Source organism: Alnus glutinosa, chromosome 5 (assembly GCF_958979055.1).
Source record: "Alnus glutinosa chromosome 5, dhAlnGlut1.1, whole genome shotgun sequence".
Lineage (NCBI taxonomy): Eukaryota > Viridiplantae > Streptophyta > Magnoliopsida > Fagales > Betulaceae > Alnus > Alnus glutinosa.
The window spans coordinates 22,391,782-22,413,520 of record NC_084890.1 but is presented as its reverse complement, the minus strand read 5'-3'; the positions used below and the strand labels follow the sequence as shown (position 1 = coordinate 22,413,520).

At 33.8% G+C, this 21,739-nt stretch overlaps 1 protein-coding gene across 1 annotated transcript; it reads left to right on the top strand.

Moving 5' to 3' along the window:
• The first annotated feature begins 18,616 nt into the window (after nt 1-18,616).
• LOC133869094 (protein neprosin-like) lies at nt 18,617-21,444 on the top strand. The gene is made up of 5 exons (XM_062306064.1): nt 18,617-18,744; nt 19,678-19,801; nt 19,955-20,041; nt 20,673-20,885; nt 21,044-21,444. Exons 1-5 carry the CDS (start codon nt 18,617-18,619, stop codon nt 21,242-21,244), a joined length of 753 nt encoding a protein of 250 aa, XP_062162048.1. The 3' UTR covers nt 21,245-21,444.
• The last annotated feature ends 295 nt before the right edge of the window (nt 21,445-21,739 follow it).

Here is a 21,739-nt window from a genome sequence, read left to right as displayed (position 1 = left end):
TACAGAAAATGAAAAAAAAAAAAGTTATTAAAATATAATTAATGTGATATATAAAAAAAAATTAAAATATTAAAATTGACTTTTTTAAGGAGACGTGAGGGGGTTTCAAATAGGGCCATATTGTTTATTCTACTCTGTGTGCATTTCACCAAGTAAAAGAAGAAAGTGACAGGAAATGTCTTCCCACTTGCAACAAATGCTGGTGACTCTTCCCAGTGGCAACAAATTCAACAATCAATGGAAGACTGAAGACGGGGAATAGAATAATAATCTCTAGTTTAAATGAAATTGAAATTATTTGTTTTATGATTATGATTTAAAATTAATATATTTAATAATATACATGATTTTACATTATGTAAATTTATAAAAGACATGTTAACATTGACTTCATATACATCATTAGATACACCAACTTTAAATGCTGACCTTTTATTTGAATGGATAGTATTAATTTCAATAAATAAAATAGAGAGGATCATATTCTAAGAAGATGTACAGTTGAAAGCTAAGGAAGAGAGAGAGAGAGATAATGTGGACATAATTTCTTGGAAAAGTATTCGAGTTCACCAAGTCTTATTATTATGAATGCTAATTTGACTTCATATACATCGTTAGTTATATCAATTTTAAATTTTGACATTTTCATTTGAAATGAATAGTATCAAATGAAATAGAGAAGATCCTGTTCCAAGAAAACGTATAGATGAAGGCTAAGGATGAGAGAGAGAGAGAGAATGGGACATAATTTCATGGAAAAGTATTCAAGTTCACCAAGTCTTATTATTATGAATGCTAAGTCGACTTTTTTAAAGTCACAATCAAACAAGCACTAATAATTAGTGAAGACCAGGAAATGTCTTCCCACTTGCAACAAATGCTGGTGACTCTTCCCAGTGGCAACAAATTGAACAATCAATGGAATACTGAAGACCAAGAATAGAATAATCTCTATTTTAAATGAAATTGATATTATTTATTTTATGATTATGATTTAAATGAAATGGAGAAGATCTTATTCCAAGAAAACGTACAGTTGAAGGCTAAGGGTGAGAGAGAGAGAGAGAAAATGGGACATAATTTCATGGAAAAGTATTCAAGTTCACCCAGTCTTATTATTATGAATGCTAAGTCGACTTTTTTAAAGTCACAATCAAAAAACAAAATAAATCCAAAAATAAAAAGAAGAAATATGATGAGTAGAAAACGAGAGAGAATCTGATTTTGCAACCTATTTTGTGCAGAAAATTGCAGCAACTTATTTCGTTTCATAAGAATTGATTTGCTTTAGTTTTGTTACCTGCCCTTGTGTGTTATGATTAATGGAATATCCATCCAATGATGAGAACTTTAACAAACTTAGAATGATGCAAGAGAAGAGAATTGAAAAACCGATATTAGTGTGGACTTATTTATGCATGCGTCTTTCAGGGTTTTTTTTTAGCTTCATTTTTAGTAGGAAAATGTTTATATACCTTATTCAAACTACTACCTAATTGACAATGTTTCTCTCAAATTTTCAATTGGGATAATGTTTTCCCAAACTATCAAAACATTGTCAATGTACCCTAAAGGACAGTAAGAAGATAAAAATGACCTTACAATCTTTTCAACATAATAAAAATACCCCTATAATTTATTTTCTTTTTTTTTTAAAAAAAAAAAAAAAACTAAAAATTTTTTTACTTGAAAAAAAAATGTACTTTTTAATTTTTTTTTTAAATTAATTTTTTTTTTTTAAGAAAAACGAAATTTTTTAATTTCTTGAAAATAAATTTTATTATTATTATTATTATTATTAATTTTTAAATTTGGCCACCCTTGGTTTTTATGAATTTTCTTTTCTTTTAAAAAAAAATTAGTTTTTTTTTTTGAATTATTAAGGGTATTTTCGTCATTGGGAAACATTGATAATTTTTGGTAGTTCAAGGGGGCATTGTTCAAACTGAAAGTTTGGGAGGAACATTGTCAATTGAGTGGTAGTTTGAGGAGCATGTGAACTTTACCTTTTTACTAAGGATTGTGTTTTTCCTTTTCCATTAGGATTATGTTTTTCTTTTGCTATTAGGATTTTTTTTAACTTTTTATTTTCCTTGTTAAATTAGGAGCATATTTTAGCCTATATAAGGGATAGGTACTCAATAGAACAATTCAGTTTTGAAGTATTAATTAAATATCAATATTTCAGTGTTATTTTTCTGTTTTCTTATTTGTGCAAGTAGGGTATTTCTCTTCCTTTTTTGTTATTTTTTCTTTTCTTAACTTTTCTTTTTAGTCTTCAATTCATAATTTCTTAGAACAATCTTAATTCTGTCCGGCATTAAAGAAACTATCGTCAATAATAATATCATAATACTAAAAAAAAAACAAAAAAAAAACCATGGAATTAAAATATTTTCGAAATTAAATTTCCCTCCAAGCCCAAGTTTAACCATTTCATTCCAAAACTCGCTTAGCCCAATATCTTCGGCCCATTAAATTACTCTTTCCGCGTACGCCATGTGTCGCGCCCTTGCTGTGCCACACTGCTTCCTTCAGAAGATTCTGCACAGCTTCAATCCACCGTTGATCGATCTTTGTGCCCTCATCTCAGCTATTCATTCAAAGGATCTGGTATTGATTTCCCTCAACTACCAGTGCCATTTGTCATCTCCTCATTCCTTACTCAATTTCCCATATTGAGCATGGTCTTCAGCGGTTTGATCTCCCAAACTAACATTAACCATTCATCTATTATCTTCAACATTCAAATCTTCCATCAACTCTGAACACATGTCAATCATGCAAATACTCTTTTGAATTTCACGAAGAAACCTCACCCTCCTATATAGAGATGTATAATCGGTTGCAGTTCTGAAATTAGGGTATCCTGTTATTTTTATTTGAATAATCGTAACCGCACTCACAACTGGTAGAACCATCCACTAGTTTTCCAGTTATTCAGATATGAATATTTTTGTAAATCCCATTAAGCCTTGATCAACGCTTAAATCCTTTCAATTTTATTTTTTTTCCTAAAAAATGAGGAGTATTTAAGAAAATTTGACACTCCTCTGTTAGAATTTAACAAAAAATTCTAACGAATAGTTGAAATTAAAAAATAAAAAAATATATTAAATTGACAATTTTTAAAGTTTAAGGATATGATAGCAAAAATAATATAAGATTATGAGCAAGAAGTAAAATTTTCTCTTAATTTATTGATTCAATTTTGCAGCTAGCACGCATGAGAGCATCAAAACAAAAATATATAGTAACCTCATTCATTTTAAAAAAAGAAAACGAATCAAATCAAAGATAAATACACGTACACTTCTGAGAAAGATGAAAACGAAGACGAAGACGAAGACGAAAACCGCCTTAGTTAGCATCAAGTGAAAGGATGAGAGTGTTAAAGTGTTTCATATCACTAAGATTTTCTTCACTTGAGCACTTTATAAATTATGGTGTCCACTCCTCTCTCAAGACATCTTTTGAGAGTGTTAATAGGCCCATAACCTTTTCACATGGTATTAGAGCTACAGATTTTTTGCGAAGATGGGTCTTTTCTTCCTATTGTCGTCTACATGCTTGGTCATTAGTTGTTACATGTAAGAGAGCGTGTTAAAGTGTTCCACATCTTTAAGAATTTTTTTATTTGAACACTTTATAAATCATAGTGTCTCATTCTCTTTCAAAGCATATTTTAATAGTGTCAATTTGCCCATAAACATTTTACGGAGAGAATGACAAAAAGAATGTATAACGTACATCTCTTTCAATATTTGCCGTCGGCTTAGAGAAGCACTCCAAATACAGCGTAGGGCAAGCACGAATATTTATTCATTTAAATATTAACAACACACTCTACCTTATTCAGAGCCTAAGACATGAACGTTAATCCTTATTAATGCTAATTAAGGCTTGGCTTTGCTAATTGGATGAATGCGATCTCCAGGTGGGGGGCCTACTGCCCATTGTATATAAGGCATTGGAGCTGCTGGATCAAAATTCTTGTCAAAATAAACCCCTTTCCCTGTTTGTGGATGCGTACGACTTCGAATTGCTTCCGGCATTGGTTGGCTATTCATGGCTTTCTTCCAGAATCGTCCAAGCTCTTCTCTTGTAATCACATCTCTCCCAGCAAACTGCATGCCCAAAACTCACAAGTTAATTATATTAATTTCACATAATATAATCTCAATTCCACTTTTAATTTACTTGAGTCCTTATAGATTTAAAGGTTTGGGAAAAAGAAGAAGCAGAAATATAGAATATTATTGAAGGGTGCAAGAAATGCTTACGAGAACAAGAAGTGATAAGAGGGTAAGGGAAGCAAAGACAGTAGTTCTCATATTTTTTTTTTTTTTTCCTTCTCTCTCTAGGCCCAAGGTTTCTCCTTAATTGCTAAGTGGCAGGTGTATCACCTCTTACTATATATAGGACATAAATTTTCTATAAATTGGTTCGTAAAAAATTTCATACAATCTACATATAAGAATTACATATTTTTTTATTAATGCTATTAAAAAAGTATGTGAGAAGCACAACTATTAAAAAAATATATGATTTTCATATGACAAGGGGACACATGTCATTTTTATATATGGGTTGTATAAAATTTGTTACAAACCGGTTTGTAAGAAATTTCTGTCCATATATATATATATATATAACCCCATCAAATTTCTATTCAATTGTCAATGTCCTCCGAAACTACCATTTGTATCAATGTGGGTCCTACAAATTCAATGACTAATTTTTTAAAAAAAGACTTGCAAAAGATATACAAGAGATATAAAAGAATCAATTCTCTTTCCTATATGTGCGTCCTACATATCTAATGATTGATTTAAAAAAAAAAAAAATTATTAAAGTTGGATAGGAGTTGGAGGAATAATGCTATATGGAAGACTGTAGTTCTCCCAAATGTCACGTGGTTTTTAAAATCATCAAGTGGCTTCTTTTTTTTAAGTATTCATGTTTAGCTGTAGTTAATTTCTTTTCAACCCAACTCAAACTTTTTTCAACCCAATTAAAAAAAAAATGTACATATAAAAAAATAAGAAATAAAAACGAAAAAATTCAATAAAAAAACTCTAGGAGTTGTTGAACTGCACACATGTGGTGGCCAGACCACCCTTAGGTGTTTGGGGGTGGTTCACCCACCTCCATTAGTTTTGGAGGTGGTCAAGTGGTTTTCGGAGGTGGTTCAGCCACCACCATTTTTCTGTTTTTCATAAGAAAAAAAAAAAAACTCTATAATTACATGGGCTGTCCCATGGCCCTATCTCATGCCAAAAACAAAAAAAGAAAAAGAAAAATGGGTTGCACCAAAAAATTCTAAAAAATATCTACTCCTTAGCCGAAAAATAATACATAGGCTCTTTATGTTCAAACCTAAGTTAGTCCCCCTAAACTCTAAAAAATAATTATACCCTGACTCAGTCTAAAAAATTATCATATAAAAAAAGCTTCTCATAATTTAATTATTGACATAAAAAGTTTATGGATTTTTTTAGTCCAAATTCTAAAACTCTTATACTAGCCGCAAAACTTATATATATATATATATATAAATAGAAAATAATAAAAAAAAATCTATATAATATTGGCCCGGCCTTCTAAACAAAGAACTTATATAGAATGAAATTTTAAAATATGATTTACACTTTTTTCGCCTATTCATTACTATTCTTTTAAGCTTCCTTCCATTTTTAGCAGTTCGGCTCTTTCCTTTCTTTTCCGTTCTCTCCTCAATCTTCATGCCCCACATTTCTTCATTTTCTTTGCAAGCAAAGAATGCAAAAACCTAAGAGATACATATTAGAGATGACTAAAGATTGGAGAAGATTTATTATTCAATAAATCATCTTAATCTTTTTGTTCTAATTTTATTCTTCTTCTTCCTCCTCTTCTTTTTCTTGTTGTACTTCTTCTCTTAGCTAAAACTACTTTAGTTATTAGCATGTGACTATTAGGCACCACATAAGCCACGCTTACATTGACAGACCACATAAAACTTGCTAAATTTTTAAGTTGTTTATCAATCGATTGATGCCATATCCATAGTCACCGATAGATCGGTCCAAATAGTGACTGATTGATGTCAAACGAGCATGTGAAAAATAATGTGTCCAAAAATTGAAAAAACTTCAAGCTCTCATTATAAAATCTCCAGAAACCCTAAGAGACCCATTCCTTCGTCCATCCAGCGGCCAAGAGAGAAAGAGTGAAAGAGAGAAAGATCAGCCATTTTTATGGTCCCTTGATACCCAAGGAGGAGGCATTCCACCATCAAGAGATAAAATCGAAATTCTAGTTTCTATTCCATGCTTATTAAGTTTACATTTTGATTAAATGTAGTTAAGCATGCTAAAAATGTAGAACAAATTAGGAAATGCATTGTTTATTAAAAAAGATAGTGACTCTTTTAACCACACAAAATTTCAGGACTAGATAATATGTGATTTAAATAGCTTTAGATCAATGTTATACCACACATACACAACACACAACCTATTTCGTGGTTATGCTTCGCTTATTTTGACGTAAAATGATTTCCGTCGTAAAATACTTTCGACAAAATCATTTTCAAGGAAAAATGATTTTTTCCAAAAATATTCTTCGACATTTGGTGTGTACAGAAAAATCCCAACCACGAAAAATGAAATTCGGTGACAACCGCTAGAATTCGACAACATCCGGTCGCCGTCACCGGATTTTGGCAAGCCATATTCTGGCTGTACTGGCCGGAATCCGGCCAGCACCGACCGGAATCAGGCCTAATACGGCTGAACTCAAGCTGTACTGCCCAGCATCTAGCTAGATCTGGCTGGACTTCGGATTTACTGCTAGAATTCGGCCAGTTTGGCCAGATCCCGGCCAAATCTGGATCGAATCCTGTATGTTTTGGCCACATTCGGCCGGAATCAAGCGAATGTCGTTGGACGTTGCCAGATTCCGTCACCGACCAAATTTCGAAAACTGACCATTGCCGGATTTCGACAATCTGATACCAAAATCGGGGACCTTCAGCTGTAGATTCGAGCTACCAAGAAACTTGAATGCCCGGCAGTGGTGGATTCCCACAAACGTGCGTGTAAGAATGAAGATTTTAAATCTAGAAAACGATTAACGGTTTTAAAAACTGTAAATTGTTTTTCAAAAATTAAACTGTACTACCCAGCATCTGGCTAGATCTGGCTGGACTTCGGATTTACTGCTAGAATTCGGCCAGTTTGGCCAGATCCCGGCCAAATCTGGATCGAATCCTGTATGTTTGGCCACATTCGGCCGGAATCAAGCGAATGTCGTTGGACGTTGCCAGATTCCGTCACCGACCAGATTTCGAAAACTGACCATTGCCGGATTTCGACAATCTGATACCAAAATCGGGGACCTTCAACTATAGATTCGAGCTACCAAGAAACTTGAATGCCCGGCAGTGGTGGATTCCCACAAACGTGCGTGTAAGAATGAAGATTTTAAATCTAGAAAACGATTAACGGTTTTAAAAACTGTAAATTGTTTTTCAAAAATTAAACTGTACTGCCCAGCATCTGGCTAGATCTGGCTGGACTTCGGATTTACTGCTAGAATTCGGCCAGTTTGGCCAGATCCCGGCCAAATCTGGATCGAATCCTGTATGTTTGGCCACATTCGGCCGGAATCAAGCGAATGTCGTTGGACGTTGCCAGATTCCGTCACCGACCAGATTTCGAAAACTGACCATTGCCGGATTTCGACAATCTGATACCAAAATCGGGGACCTTCAGCTGTAGATTCGAGCTACCAAGAAACTTGAATGCCCGGCAGTGGTGGATTCCCACAAACGTGCGTGTAAGAATGAAGATTTTAAATCTAGAAAACGATTAACGGTTTTAAAAACTGTAAATTGTTTTTCAAAAATTAAAGAAGCTTTTATGGTCAAGCTAAAAATGATTTTCATTGACCATTATTTTTACCCCCACCAAACACCGAAAATTACCGAAATCATTTTTCAGAAAATATTTTACGCTGAAACAAATGGAGCATGGAGCATTAGTGTTGTTTACGAACCTAAATGGGTAGAAAATGTGACAACATTAATAGTTTTGTATTAAAGTAGGGATTTTTAAGGTCTAAATATGTTAAAGTCAGTGCTTTTAGGACCTTAGGGCACAGTAGGAATGACTGAATTTTGGTTAAGTTGGAAACTTAGACTAAAAAATTACCTAAAATAAAATTTTGTTGTTTATTTGAGTCCAACTAGAACTCTAATCCCACATGATGTGCAACTAGAGCTTATCCTCGGGGGAGTCCTATTCCGCCAACAAGACTCCTCTTAGCTGATTTCAAACTGATTTCAAACTGATTTCTTATCCGATATCTTGTGGGAAAAGAGACTATCCCAAAGAATCCGGCATTGTGACCTCGCAACACCTTTTTGGGAGTTACGTGATAGATTCTCCCCATAACTTCCTCCTATAATATATGGACAAGAATGCCACACGTCCTTTCTTCCAATCACCTCATGGTGATCCCGAGGAATCCGGTTCCGGGATCATATGGGTATGGGCATTCCATATGAATTCTTTTCGTGGTCTCAGGATGGCGACGTCCCAAGACTTATGTACCGAGAGATGTCTACCTCTAGGAATCCTTAGTTGAATATTGTTTGATGACGCTTTCCCATTGCGATGCTCCTGAGATGTTATCTACCCGGGCCCCTAGGGACCAGGTTAAATGTATTTGTGATTGATTTTATCTTCATGGGCTTTTGATGGAGTATGATTTCTTTGTGGGCTTTAGTGGGTTGAACAGTGCTAATGGGCCCCATCTTGGGCTTAACTATTGGGAACAATGTCCCCAAAAATCTCCATATAAGAAATGAGCATATTTATCATTAAATATGTGGGACCACATGGAACCAATATATAGTTCCACAGATTCAATAATGAATTTACAAAAAAAATGAGTAAAAGATAGGCAAGAGATTGATGTGTATTCTCTCTCTTACTTAAAACATGTAACGTTCATCACTCCAAATAAATTTTAGATTGTTTAGCCATTTATGTATACAGTTGGACTCTCTTACATTATTACCTAGCAATTCAGGCAAATAAGTAAAACTTTATTGGATAACATTGGTTGTTGAAGTGACAATTCAGCCTCTGTTTGTTTCAACATAAAATGTTTTTCGTTGTAGAATATTTTTAATGAAATCATTTTTCAGAAAAAAAAAAAATGATTTCCTTGAAAATATTTTTTGGCGTTTGACTCTTACAAAAAAATTATCAATGACAAAAAACCACCGGTGACGAGATTTCGGCTACTTTTATTGGATTCTAGCTACTGTTGCCGGAATTTGGTGATGGAGTTTGGAATCCAACCATTGCTGCCGATTGCCGGATTCTGGAGAAACTGGCCAAATTCTTGCCAAACAAACCGGAATCTGGCCATTGCCGCCGGATTCTGGCCGTACTAGCCAAAATCTGGTTTGTCGGAATTCGGCAATGGTGGCCGATCGTCGCCAGATTCTGGCACAAATTGCCAAATTCCAACACCGGCCAGATTCTGGCCTATTTTGCCGAATTCTGGATGCGGTTGCCAAATTTCGGCAATCGGATAACAAAATTCGGGGACCTTTAACGGTAGATTTGGGCTACCAACAAATTCCAATACCTGGCGGTGGTGGATTCCCACAAACGTGTGTGCAAAAATGAAGAGTTTAAATCTAGAAAACGATTTACGATTTTCAAACTATAAAATCGTTTTTCAAAAATTAAAGAGGCTTTTACGGTCAAACTGAAAATGATTTTCATTGACCATCATTTTCAGTTGCACCAAATTAAAAGTAAAAAATATAAAAAATATTTTCCAGAAAATATTTTACACCCAAACAAACTAAGTATCAGTAATCATTTAGAGGTGGCTCGCCAGGGGATGGAAAGGGAAGGATAATGATTTTTTTTACTTATTCTTAAATTATATGTCAATGCAAGTCGTTTCTTGCATTAAATAATTTAAAAAATATTACTTATTAAAAATGTGACATGTTACTAATGAGACTTGAGTATATTTTTATCAAGTTTTTGCGCTTTATGTTGTATAAAAGCTTTGAGCAAAAAACTGTCTTTTAATTTTTTAAAGAATAATTAAGTCTCTTTAAAAGTGAAGAAATATTTTAAGAGAAAATTCTTTTTGACCTTCATGGAAACATACTATCTTTTTAATATGTTGCTTTTTTTAAACTATTCATTACAAAGAATAGTCAAAATTTTAAAATTTTAAAATCTATAATTTCTTTACAATTGTAGGACTCTCTATCCAGAGGGAAATATGAGAAATTAACATCTTGGATTATGAATCATACAAACATCAAGAGACAAAGGTAGCATCTTTTGATGAAAACATTAACAAACTTAAGCCTTAAATTAAAAACTTGAAAGCTCATATATTGAAATGGAGACTAGACAAAGCATGACACAATTTGTCATATTCATCCAAATGGGTTAAGCAAAGCAACAATTTTGCTTGTCCAGTTCAATTATTTACTTGTTAATCACACTTTTCTTCCAACAAAGATATAAAGTTCTTTACCGCGCATGTGAGAGGGGTTCTCAATACGGGCTGCCTTTCCATGTATCGAGTGCGAGTTTTTTTTTTTTGTTGCCATTTGTCCATTGAGGATATATGACGAGATCACAATATCTTAGAATTTTAGGGAAAAAATATATAGATGATGAATTTAAAATAAAATTAAATTGAAAGATAAATATATTAAATTGACACTTTTTAAAGTTTAATAGTATTATAGCAAAAGTGATGAGGGTCCGTTTGGGTTTGCGATTTCAAAAAGTACGATTTCAAAATAGCGATTTTAAAATGTGCGATTTAAAAAAATGATTTTTAAAAATGTGGTTAAGCGTTTGGCAAAATCGCAGTTTGGCCTTCAAAATCGCAGGTTAGCCTTTTAAAATATTGCATTTTCAAAAAAGCACCCCATTACCTGCGATTTGAATAAGCATTTTTTTTGCGTTTTCAAATCGCAATTTTTTAAAAACGCAATTTTCAAACGGTTCATTTTCTGCGATTTGATTTAAAATCGCATTTTTTCTCTACGAAATCGCAATTTCAAATGCATCCTAAGATTATGAGTGACAAGTGAAATTTTCCTTTAATTTATCGATTCAATTTTACAGCACACATGAGAGCATCAAAACATAAATACATAATAACCTCCCTCATTTAAAAAACAAAAAAACAAAAAACCAAACACATCAAAGATAAATACACACTTCTGAGAAAGACGAAAATGAAGACCAAGACGAAGACGAAGACCATCTTGGTTAGCTTCAAGTGGAAGGAAGAGAGAATGTCAGAAAAAGAATGCATGTATAACACATCTCTTTCAGTATTTGCCGTCTCTTATGGAAGCACTCCAAATACAGCGTAGGACGAGCACAAATATTTATTCATTTAAATATTAACGACACACTCTACCTTATTCAGAGCCTAAGACATGAACATTAATCCTTATTAATGCTAATTAAGGCTTGGCTTTGCTAATTGGGCGAATGCGATCTCCAGGTGGGGGTTTTCCTGCCCATTGTATATAATAAATTGGAACTGTAGAATCGAAATTCTTGTCAAAATAAACCATCCCTTTTCCTGTTTGTGGATGCGTACAACCTTGAATTGCTTCCGGCATTGGTTCGCTATCCACATGACTTTTTTCCAGTATCCTCCAAGCTCTCCTTTAGCAACCACATCTCTGCCAGCAAACTTGACGCCGAAAAAGAATAGCGATTATTCTGCAGGTTAATCAATAAGTAGTTTGCAAGGAAGAAAGCAAGAAATTCACCCCAAAACAGAGAGAGAACTCTGAATTCGATAAAATTATCAAATAAACAACTGTCTGAAAAACGCCCACAAGCCGGGTTTATATAGCTGAAAATTAAGTCTTTAGCAGAATTTTACCAAAAATAGTAAAATCCCGAAAACCCTAATAAAACGAAATAGGGAATAAAATAAGCAGTCTGCCAAAAATCTGGTCCAAATCGAGCTCAGAATCACCTCCTAAACAATAAACGAAAAATTATCATAAATGGTAAAAAAATATCTAAAATTAAGGTTTTGAAAAGGAAAACAGCGGAAATTAAGGTTCGACCACCCTCAAAGGCCAAAGAAAAAAATAATTAGGTTTTGGCCCTTGGGCCAAATGGGGGCGGGCGGCCACCCCATGTGGCCCAAAGGGGAGGCTCGGCCACCCCAACAAATTTTTTTTTTTTTTAAAAAAAAATCTTTAAAATAATAATAATAATAATATGGTACAAATGAATTTTTTTATTTTATTTTATTTTTTTGACATGTCCACACAAGAGGGGGAGGAAGGATTCGAATTAGTGACCTCCGCTTCATGAGGCGTGGTCACTAGTCGATTGAACTACCCTTTGGGGACAAAAATATATTGATTGTGTACAAAGTACCATGTGTGATATATTTATAAAACCAATGTATCATTTCTGATACTTATTCAAACCACAGGGAGCACATCCTGAAATGTATAAAACCACATAGGTATATATTGGAAAAAAATTGTGTTTAAGTAACAAACATTTGGTCATTTTTTGGGTTATATTAATTGGTCACTCCTCAAGGAGTTACTCAATCGGCTAGAGACCATGCCTAATGAAGCGGATGTCACTAATTCAAATACATTTCCCCCCTCTTGTGTGGACATGTAAAAAAAAAATAAAATTGGCCACACAGATTATTTTGTGTTTTCAATTATTACACATGATTGATTTTTTTTTTTATTGATTTTTTTTTTTTTTTTGGAAAGATTCAATTCTTGTCAACATGTTATTTTGATACAGGCATACATGTTACTTTTGGTTCAAAACAGGCATACCAGATATACAAATATTGTTTGTTTACAAAGTACCATTTGTGATATAATTACAAAACCAATATATCATTTCTGGTACTTATTAAAACCACAAGGGGCACATCGTGAAATATATAAAACCATAGGGGTATATATTGGAAAAAAAAACTTGTGGTTTTTAATTTTAAAGCTTTAAATAGCCATCCCTTGGGCCACATGGGGCTGGCCGTCCATCCTCATTTTGGCCAAAAGGGTGGCTAAGCCACTCCCAAAGCCATTTTCGGGGGTGGCAGAACCACCCCCATAGCCCTTGGGGTTGGCTGAACCCCCAAGCCAAATGGGGGTGATTTCAGCCACCCCCACTTTGGCCCTTGGGGGTGGCTGAACCACCCTCAAGGGCAATGGGGGTGGTTCGGTCACCCCCAAAAATGGCCTTCGGGGTGGCTAGCCTTAAGCAATGGCTTAAGTTGCCTACCTATTGAGCCGCTTTCCTAACATATTATATTATGGTCTCATTAAAGTACTTACTAAAATGTCAATTTCCTTAACGCTAAGATTGAGCATTTTCAAAAAAACCATCATCTTGCCTGCAATTTAAAAATTCAGATTTTCTGCATTTTTAAATTGTATTTTTCTTTTAATAATGCAATTCCAAATAATTAATTTCTCTCTCTCTCTCTATATATGTGTGTGTGTATTGCAATATATATGCATTGCTTTTTGTTTTTGCTATCAATATACAGAAACCCATAGGCAAAATTATAATTTCATAGGTATCATGGACATAAGATTTACTTCAACGAGTAATCTGAATCCAAATTTTATAGAGATAAGCTGAATAAAAAAGGAAAATAAACTAGTAATTAATAGTTATCTTCTATTTCTTTATGTGCTACTGGGAAGAATGGTCCAAACACATAAAGAAAGAAAGAAAGAAATAAATAAATAAATAAATAAAAATCTTTCATAAGGGATGAAGTTCTTTTATATGAGCACCTTATTTAAAGATTAGGCACCATATTCTCGACCTGTGAATTAGGGCACGATTCTTGAGTGGTGTAGCCTCATAGTAACTTATATTCTAACCTTTTCCATTATGTACCAACTTTGAAGCTCCCCTCCGCCCGCTAGTCTCATCGAAAAAAAAGGTGCTGCTAGGCTGGGGCAAAACTAAAAGAGAAAACATTTTTAGGGGAAATTACCTGCCGAAGCCAAAGGGTGGTTATGCCCTTGTTGCTATGGGTATTCCAATGTTTGTAACAAGTTTTTTACAAACTAGCGTGCAAGTCTCATGGTACATGTCACATGAATCACTAAGATGTGAATTGTCAAATGACATTTATTACATTTACAAATTAACATAATAGTTCATGTGACACTTGCTACTAAAAGGTGGATTGCTATGTGGTAGTTAGGGACCACATAGCACCTATTTCTATAAAATGTGGACTGTTGCATGAGTTTATAAGGGACTATAGTAAAAATTGTAGTACCTTAAACATTTTCCTTTAATAATCATATGCTTGAGGGGTTAAAAGAAAAAGGGGAAAAAAATAGTATTTCTCTTTACAAAAAGTGCTATATATGTTTTTCGTCTTAATGGAGGTTGATGAGGGGATCTTTAATGTTTTGCTGAATCCGTAGCAAATATAAAATGGAGAGAAATTTTCTAAAAACTAGTTTGTAGGAAATCTTACAACTCACATATAAAAAGGATATGTGTCCTTTAAATATGTGAGAATCACATGTTTTTTTATTAATGCTATTAAAAAAACATATAAGAAGCACATGCTATTTAAATAACATGTGCTTCTCACATGCCAATGGACATATGTCAATCTTATATGTGGGTCGTAAGAAATTTCCTACAAATTAATTTATAGGAAATTTATGTCCATATAAAATTACATTTGTTGTTAACATCAGATACCTTGCAAGATTGCAAGCATACATTTAGGGTCTTAATGGGTCAAAACCCAATTTAGAACAGATAGAGACCTAAAGGCCCAACTTCAGTGACACTAAAAGCAAATCAAAAGTCATTAGTTAAAGGGTAATACTGGGGAGAAGGAAAATTTCCGGATTCCATCCGGAAATTTGGCTGTACAGTGGCATTTTTGTAATTATTTAAAATTACAAGAATGCCACCGTACAGCCAAATTTCCGGATGATATCCGGAATTTTTCATTCTCCGTAGCACTGCTCTTAGTTAAATCCACCACCAATTGACAAAGCTCAAACAATCTGCACCGTACATTAGCCCACCAATCAACGCTCCAAATTCACTCTCCCTCTAACTCTTTGGGGACTAAAACGCTGGTGCCTATTGGTAGGTTTGCATTGCCACCAATTGCGATCCGTGGGACGCTCTTCCAAAGAGCACCATCCGTCGATTATTGCACTCATCAACCATCCATATTCTCTCTTTCAAAAATTTCGATGAAACAAAAAAATTTCAGACATCCCCTCTCCGCCCCTCCCCCAAAACCCCAACTATAAATACCCCAAAACCCCAAATCGTTTCTTATAAAACTCGCATAGATGACAAATCCAATTTTCTTACTCATACTTTCTCGAGAAACAAACACAAATCTTCCAAACTTTTCCCACCATTTTCAAATGGCTCGTATGAAAATTTGTGTGGGGTCTCTTTGTGTTGAAAATTTTAACAGTTCTTTTGTACTGTGTATATGCATTTCAAGATATGCTTTGATCTCTCCTTTTTTCTTCTTCTTCTTCTCTTCTTCTTCTTTTTTTTTTTTTTTTCAATTTTATTCTATTTGTTGGTTCACGCTTCACACTTTCTAGGGCTTTCTAATTTCTTGTTTGAATATATCTGATGGATCTTATTGAAATCCCAAGATTTCCGATTATTTTTCGAATAGGGGGAGGTAAGGTGAAGGATGGACAAGGGCAACGAAATAGGCAAGTCCTTGGAGACATTGGTAATCTTGGCCCTCGTTCATTCTTCACCTTACCTCCCCCAATCCGAAGACTGAGTTGTGATTAGTTCTAATGAAGAGGAAGAGCTTGACCTTGTTAGTGAAAGAAAATCAAGAGAACGGCCCTCGCTTAGGGAAGTTCACGGAAGTACTTTAGTCTCTCTTCAAATCATCAACTCTAAGTTTAGTTTCCTTCCTTCTCTGTAATAATGATTGGAAGTTTTTTCTTTTATGCAGGATGAGAGTCAATGTGAGGATGAGGAGTATTCTCGTAGACCGGTTGATTGAAGTTCACAGAAGATTTGAACTCAAGCCTGAAACCCTCTACTTTACCATAAACATACTTGATCGGTACCTTTCTATGGAAAATGTGCCAAGGAGGGAACTTCATTTGGTGGGCATAGGCTTCATACTTTTGCCAGCACGAATTAAGAAAGTTACTGTCTACAAGTAGCTAGCTGGCATTCTTTTGTGATTACTTATAATTTAGAATTGTCTTGCCTTCCTGCTCACTATATTTTCCATCTTTATTGGAAATTTTAGGTTCATAACCTGGTTTGCATAGCAGACTATGCTTATTTGAGTGATCAAAAACTTATTGTGGTATAAAAAATTTATAGAGGATCTTTGTGGTAAACTATAAATATGAATTACTCGTTGAACTTGTTTTCTGTCTACCAAGTTAATAGAATATGTTAATTTGCCACGTCATATAAATAGTGAGACAATCTCTAAACATCATTTGTATTGTAATCTACTAATAGATTTTGTTAATTTAGCGAATTGTAATTATAGTTTACCAAAAGGAATCTCTATAATCTTTTTGTATTATAAAGAGTGATTCGTAATTTAGGCAAACTTCAGAAACTAAAGGTGTAATTATCCATTTTTCTAACACTAACAATAAATTAGGTCTTTTAGTGATTCTTCACGAGTATGCATGCACGGTGTAATCCACTAATCCTACATCTTAGGGAGTTTTTAGTGCTCCACTATATTAATTGTTAACTTAGACCCTATTTTTTTTTTTTTTTTTTTTTTTATATATATGTAGCAGATTTATTTGGAAATTTACAACAATGCTATATGTCTTTGCCATTGCAATCAAGATTAGGAAGACCTGTGTAAATGTAGAAAGGTTTATGCCCCACCTTAAAAAGATGTCACGAGTGTAAGTAAAATTAATATATCATAGTTGTGTTCAAACATATAAATTTGCTTTTAAGTTGAGTGGTATTCAATACGGATGACTGGCTTGATAAATTTTGAGACTTAAAGGCGATAATTTTAAGTAAGATTTATATGTATTGGTTAAATAATATTTATTTAAGTTTTTACATTATAATGTGTATTCTTTAAAATGCATTCTACTCATTTTATGAGATGCAAAATTACTAATTAAGTTTTTATTTATTTCTATTATTATTGATACTAAATCTCTCACACGTGCAGAAGAAATGAACAACCAAAATACAAAACTGTCAAAAAGAGAATACATGGACTACGAAGTGTTGAAACTCCCACGTGAGAAGAGATCAACAAAATGCTACCACAATTTTCATTGGCTAATATTTAGGGCTTTCTTTCCTTTTCTCTTCCATTGGAGCCTTAAGCAATGGCCTAAGTGGCCTACCTATTAAGCCGCTCTCCTAACATATTATATTATGGTCTCATTAAAATACTTACTAAAATGTCAATCTCCTTAACACTAAGATCCCTCGTGAGTCCTCCATGACCAAGAAGAAATGTTCCATGGTAAACAGTTGCAATAAAAATGCTTTTCTTGTGTCAAACAATAAGCACTATTATATATATATGTGTATTGCAGTTTATATGCCCTGCTTTTTGTTTTTGCTATCAATATACAGAAACCCATAGCCCATAGGCAAAATTATAATTTCATAGGTATCATTGACATAAGATTTAGTTCAACGAGTAATCTGAATCCAAATTCTATATATAGAGATAATTTGAATAAAAAGGGCAAATAAACTAGTAGTTAATAGTTATCTTCTATTTCTTTATGTGCTATTGCATGTGAAGAATGGTCCAAACACAGACAAAAAATTCGTATGATCATGCTTAAATATTTTAAGCATTTTCTTTCATAAGGGATTTTTTTTTTTTTTTTTTTTTTGAAGGGAACTTGTAATTTCATTAATCATTAGACAAAATAAGTTTAGAATGTATAAGTTCGAATAGACATGTCGGGTAAGACTCGAACCAAACATGGTTTTGCTGTTGAGAAACAGCAAACTTAGCAGGAGTGTGAGCCACCTTGTTTCCATCTTGTCTAACATGCCTAATATCCCAAACTCGAAAATCCACTTGAAGTCTTCGAGCATCCTCTAATAAATTGCCATATCTCCCATCACCATCTCTAGGACAACCCAAAGCTGAAACGATCTCAAGAGCGTCCCCCTCCACAATCACAGATTGCAAACCCAAGAAATGTCCAAATTCAACTGCTTGTCTTGCACCATAGGCTTTGGTAATAGCTGGGTTTGAGATATACCGCTGAACAGAGCTCATCGAAGCGCCCACCTTCCCCATAGAATCACAGGCAACAATCCCCACCCCTATCAACTTCTTCGTGCGATCCAAAGCAAAATCCCAATTTATTTTAACAGTATGAAGAGGTAGTGGTGATCACTGAACAAGCGAAGAAAACTAGACCGACAGGGCACACATAAGGTCTGGATCGATAGTTTGCCGATAATCCTCAAAAGTTTCTTTTGCGCTTTTCAATAAATAGGTGGGGGATACAATCACACCTTTGAAAACATATCGATTTCGTCTAAACCAGATGCGTTGTGCAACCATGGCTATCAATTCTAAATCTGCCTTCTCCAGTCTAGAGCTTAGTTCCCCAAATAAGGTCAGAAAATTGCCTTCCATTCGACGTGGAGGTCTCCAAGGCTGGACAACAATGGCAGAGAGAAAGCACAGGTACGAAAGCGCTACCAATCATGTGTATGCATGCCCATATTCCCCTGACCGATTAGATCATAAAAGTTGCAAGAATTTATCTCCATGATACATCTCATGTGTGTTTTGCACCAAAGGATAAAAGCAAAGGCCTTCCCATGCATCCACAATATTCATGCTCTGAGTGAAAATTACAATATTGTCTGAAGGCAGAGCAAAGAAAATATTATATTCAATTCATTTTAGTTACCAACTCGTGGGTTTTCATACAGGCTATTAGCACGAAAAAAACCTAATTAGCCAACATGCCAGAAAAATTGTGTTTTTAGGCCGTTTCTTTACATCTATATTATAAATATGAAAGTACTAGAGTTGTAAGACCAATCAAAGGTAGTTCTTTTCTAAATAACAGTACAATTTAAAAAGAATTTTATCATAAGCTTTTTTATTAAATCCTCATAATAATTATGAAGATATCAAATTAGTTTTTATGTTTGACCGTACTAAAAAAAGTAAGCTAATTATGTCAACGATTCTCGAAGAAGTTAATATAGACACATAATTCCATTAGTATTTTGTCTAGGGTTCTCCACAGACAACTTCTTTGAGGTTCTTTTTATATCACTTGCTCACTTTTGTAATTACGTACCAGCATTGACCTTTTCATAGCAAAAAATATTGAATTCTGCTTAAAAATGTGAAGTTTTGAATTAAAGATTGAATGGTTTGTGATTGTCTACCTTAACTTAGGTAAAAGCTTTGTATTTATAGAATATTCAGTTACAAAGGATAGTGATGTGCTTATCTTGTTCTGTATGATTTGGATTTGATTGAGCTGTTCTGCTGGGATGGGATGATATATATATATAGCATACATATCCTTGACAAAATAGCATTATTTAAAAATAAGAGAAGTCTGCAACTTTGTTTTTCAATGACCAATACCAATTTAAGATGTATATTTTGCTTGCTAGCCGTATCTTCTGTGATGAGTGATAAATTTGTTGGTGGAAGAAGGATTGGTACCATAGAAAGCAAAAAGATAGTTAAGCATAAAGGAACTGTCAAAACTATTGAGGTCATAATGAATATTACATCTTTCTTAATTTTATTTTGATTTTGACTCTAGATATATAATATCCTTCTCTCTACTTTTTCTTTTCGGTGGCTATATATTTTTGGCAAATTTTCAAGCTTACTTTTCCACCATGGTCTACTAAAATCTTTGCAGGGTAATAATGGTGACGTAATAGACTGTGTAGATATCTATCAACAACCTGCTTTCGACCATCCATTACTTAAGAATCATACCATACAGGTTTCTTTATTGTTTCCTAACTCAGTTTATGTTTTACTATGCAGTTCCTTTATTATTGTCTTAGTCATTCGCATGTTTAAACGATTTGTACAATTGAAAACATAGTTAAAATGTATAGCAAAAAAATTATAATTTTAACAGTTTTTGAAAGAAGAAGGTTACAACCAATGGCTTCAAAGGTTACCAAGTTGAAACCCTTCTTCAATAGTTAGTCTCAGCACGTGAAATATTTAATTAAAATTGTGGGTTACTCATAGAGTAAAAGTTTGAACTTAAGACTTGCTTTGATACCATCTTAAATTACAAGTTGTCCCAAGATAATTAATAATAATAATAATAATAATAATAATAATAATAATAATAATAATAATAATCACATTCATAATCATAATATAACAATTATTTAATCAATATGATTAACATAAAACTCGGGAAAGTTGTGATAGGAATGAAGCTAACTACTTAAAAACATAATAATTAATTTCCGTATCCTTTCAAACGCATTGATCATATCTAAATTGATCATTAATATGAAATGCGTTAGAAATTTGGGGTTTGCGCGCCTTTTATTCCGGCAATTGATCGAGGAATAAGACTAACTATATATGGTAATTTGTTTGTGGTTAATCAGATGGAACCCAGTTCCATTCCAAATGTAACAAACGGAGAATTGTATGATGACGAGCTGTTTCAAGGTTTGCTTGAGAATGAGGAATGCCCTGAAGGAACAATCCCAATTAGACATGCACGAGAAGATGAATATTATCCACATCGTGCTATACCCCCAGCTGCCCATCGGAAAAACCTTAATGTTCGTGTTGATTATGATACTACAGGCCATGAGGTATATCATATTATCGAACCACTGTTGTTTTCACATGCATTATCTTGACAATTAAACTAAATAAAATTCATTAAACTAATTTCAAATTAGGTTTCTTTGATTTATTTATCAATTTCTTTTTATCTTTTAATTAACATATGAATTATATTTGAAATTAGTACGCTGGAGTTCGTCTGAGTGAAGGAAACTACCATGGAGCAAGTGCATTTATTAACGTATGGAATCCTACGGTTAATGATGATGAAGTTAGCATTGCTCAAATATGGCTTACCTCGGGTCCTTCAGACCTACTAAACACCATTGAAGCTGGATGGATTGTAAGTTCGACCATATATATATATATATATGGTCATTCCTAGCCTGGAAAGTTCATAATGAAATTCAAAACAAAATTGTAACATATGGATTAATCATTTGGAGGATAGTTTAATTAATTTCTCACCATTAATTTCATGGTTCTAGGTTAGTTGGCAAATCAAGGAACCCAGGTTTTTCATATACTGGACTGTAAGTTGGCTTATTTCCTTCCATGATATAATTTCTTAAATTGGCATTAGGAATCCCCATCAAAGCATTGTTATATATTGCATACATGCTTGTTAGTAGGAAGGATCCTCCTTTGATTAGTATTTAAATAGTAAATAAGTTACTTGTAGTGGTTTATTTCTTCTTGTTGTTTTCCTGAATTGTTAAGCCATTGGTTAGTCTTGGCTTTAGCTTTGTAAGTCTTTCAAAGTAGAGTGTCAATTCGACTCTCTAAATGAGAATCGTCACTCCTAAATAGTATTAGTCGCCTTGAGTCTCACTAATTCATGTTCTTATGGGGCCGGGTCAAGCTATGTGTTCATCGGATT

What these genes read in the sequence shown, in the direction of transcription:
- LOC133869094 (XM_062306064.1), top strand. Translation starts at nt 18,617, where the DNA reads ATGGCTATCAATTCTAAATCTGCCTTCTCCAGTCTAGAGCTTAGTTCC. An exon ending in GAACTGTCAAAACTATTGAG is followed by an intron (nt 19,802 to 19,954) that starts GTCATAATGAAT and finishes AAATCTTTGCAG; the next exon opens with GGTAATAATGGTGACGTAAT. An exon ending in TTAAGAATCATACCATACAG is followed by an intron (nt 20,042 to 20,672) that starts GTTTCTTTATTG and finishes GTGGTTAATCAG; the next exon opens with ATGGAACCCAGTTCCATTCC.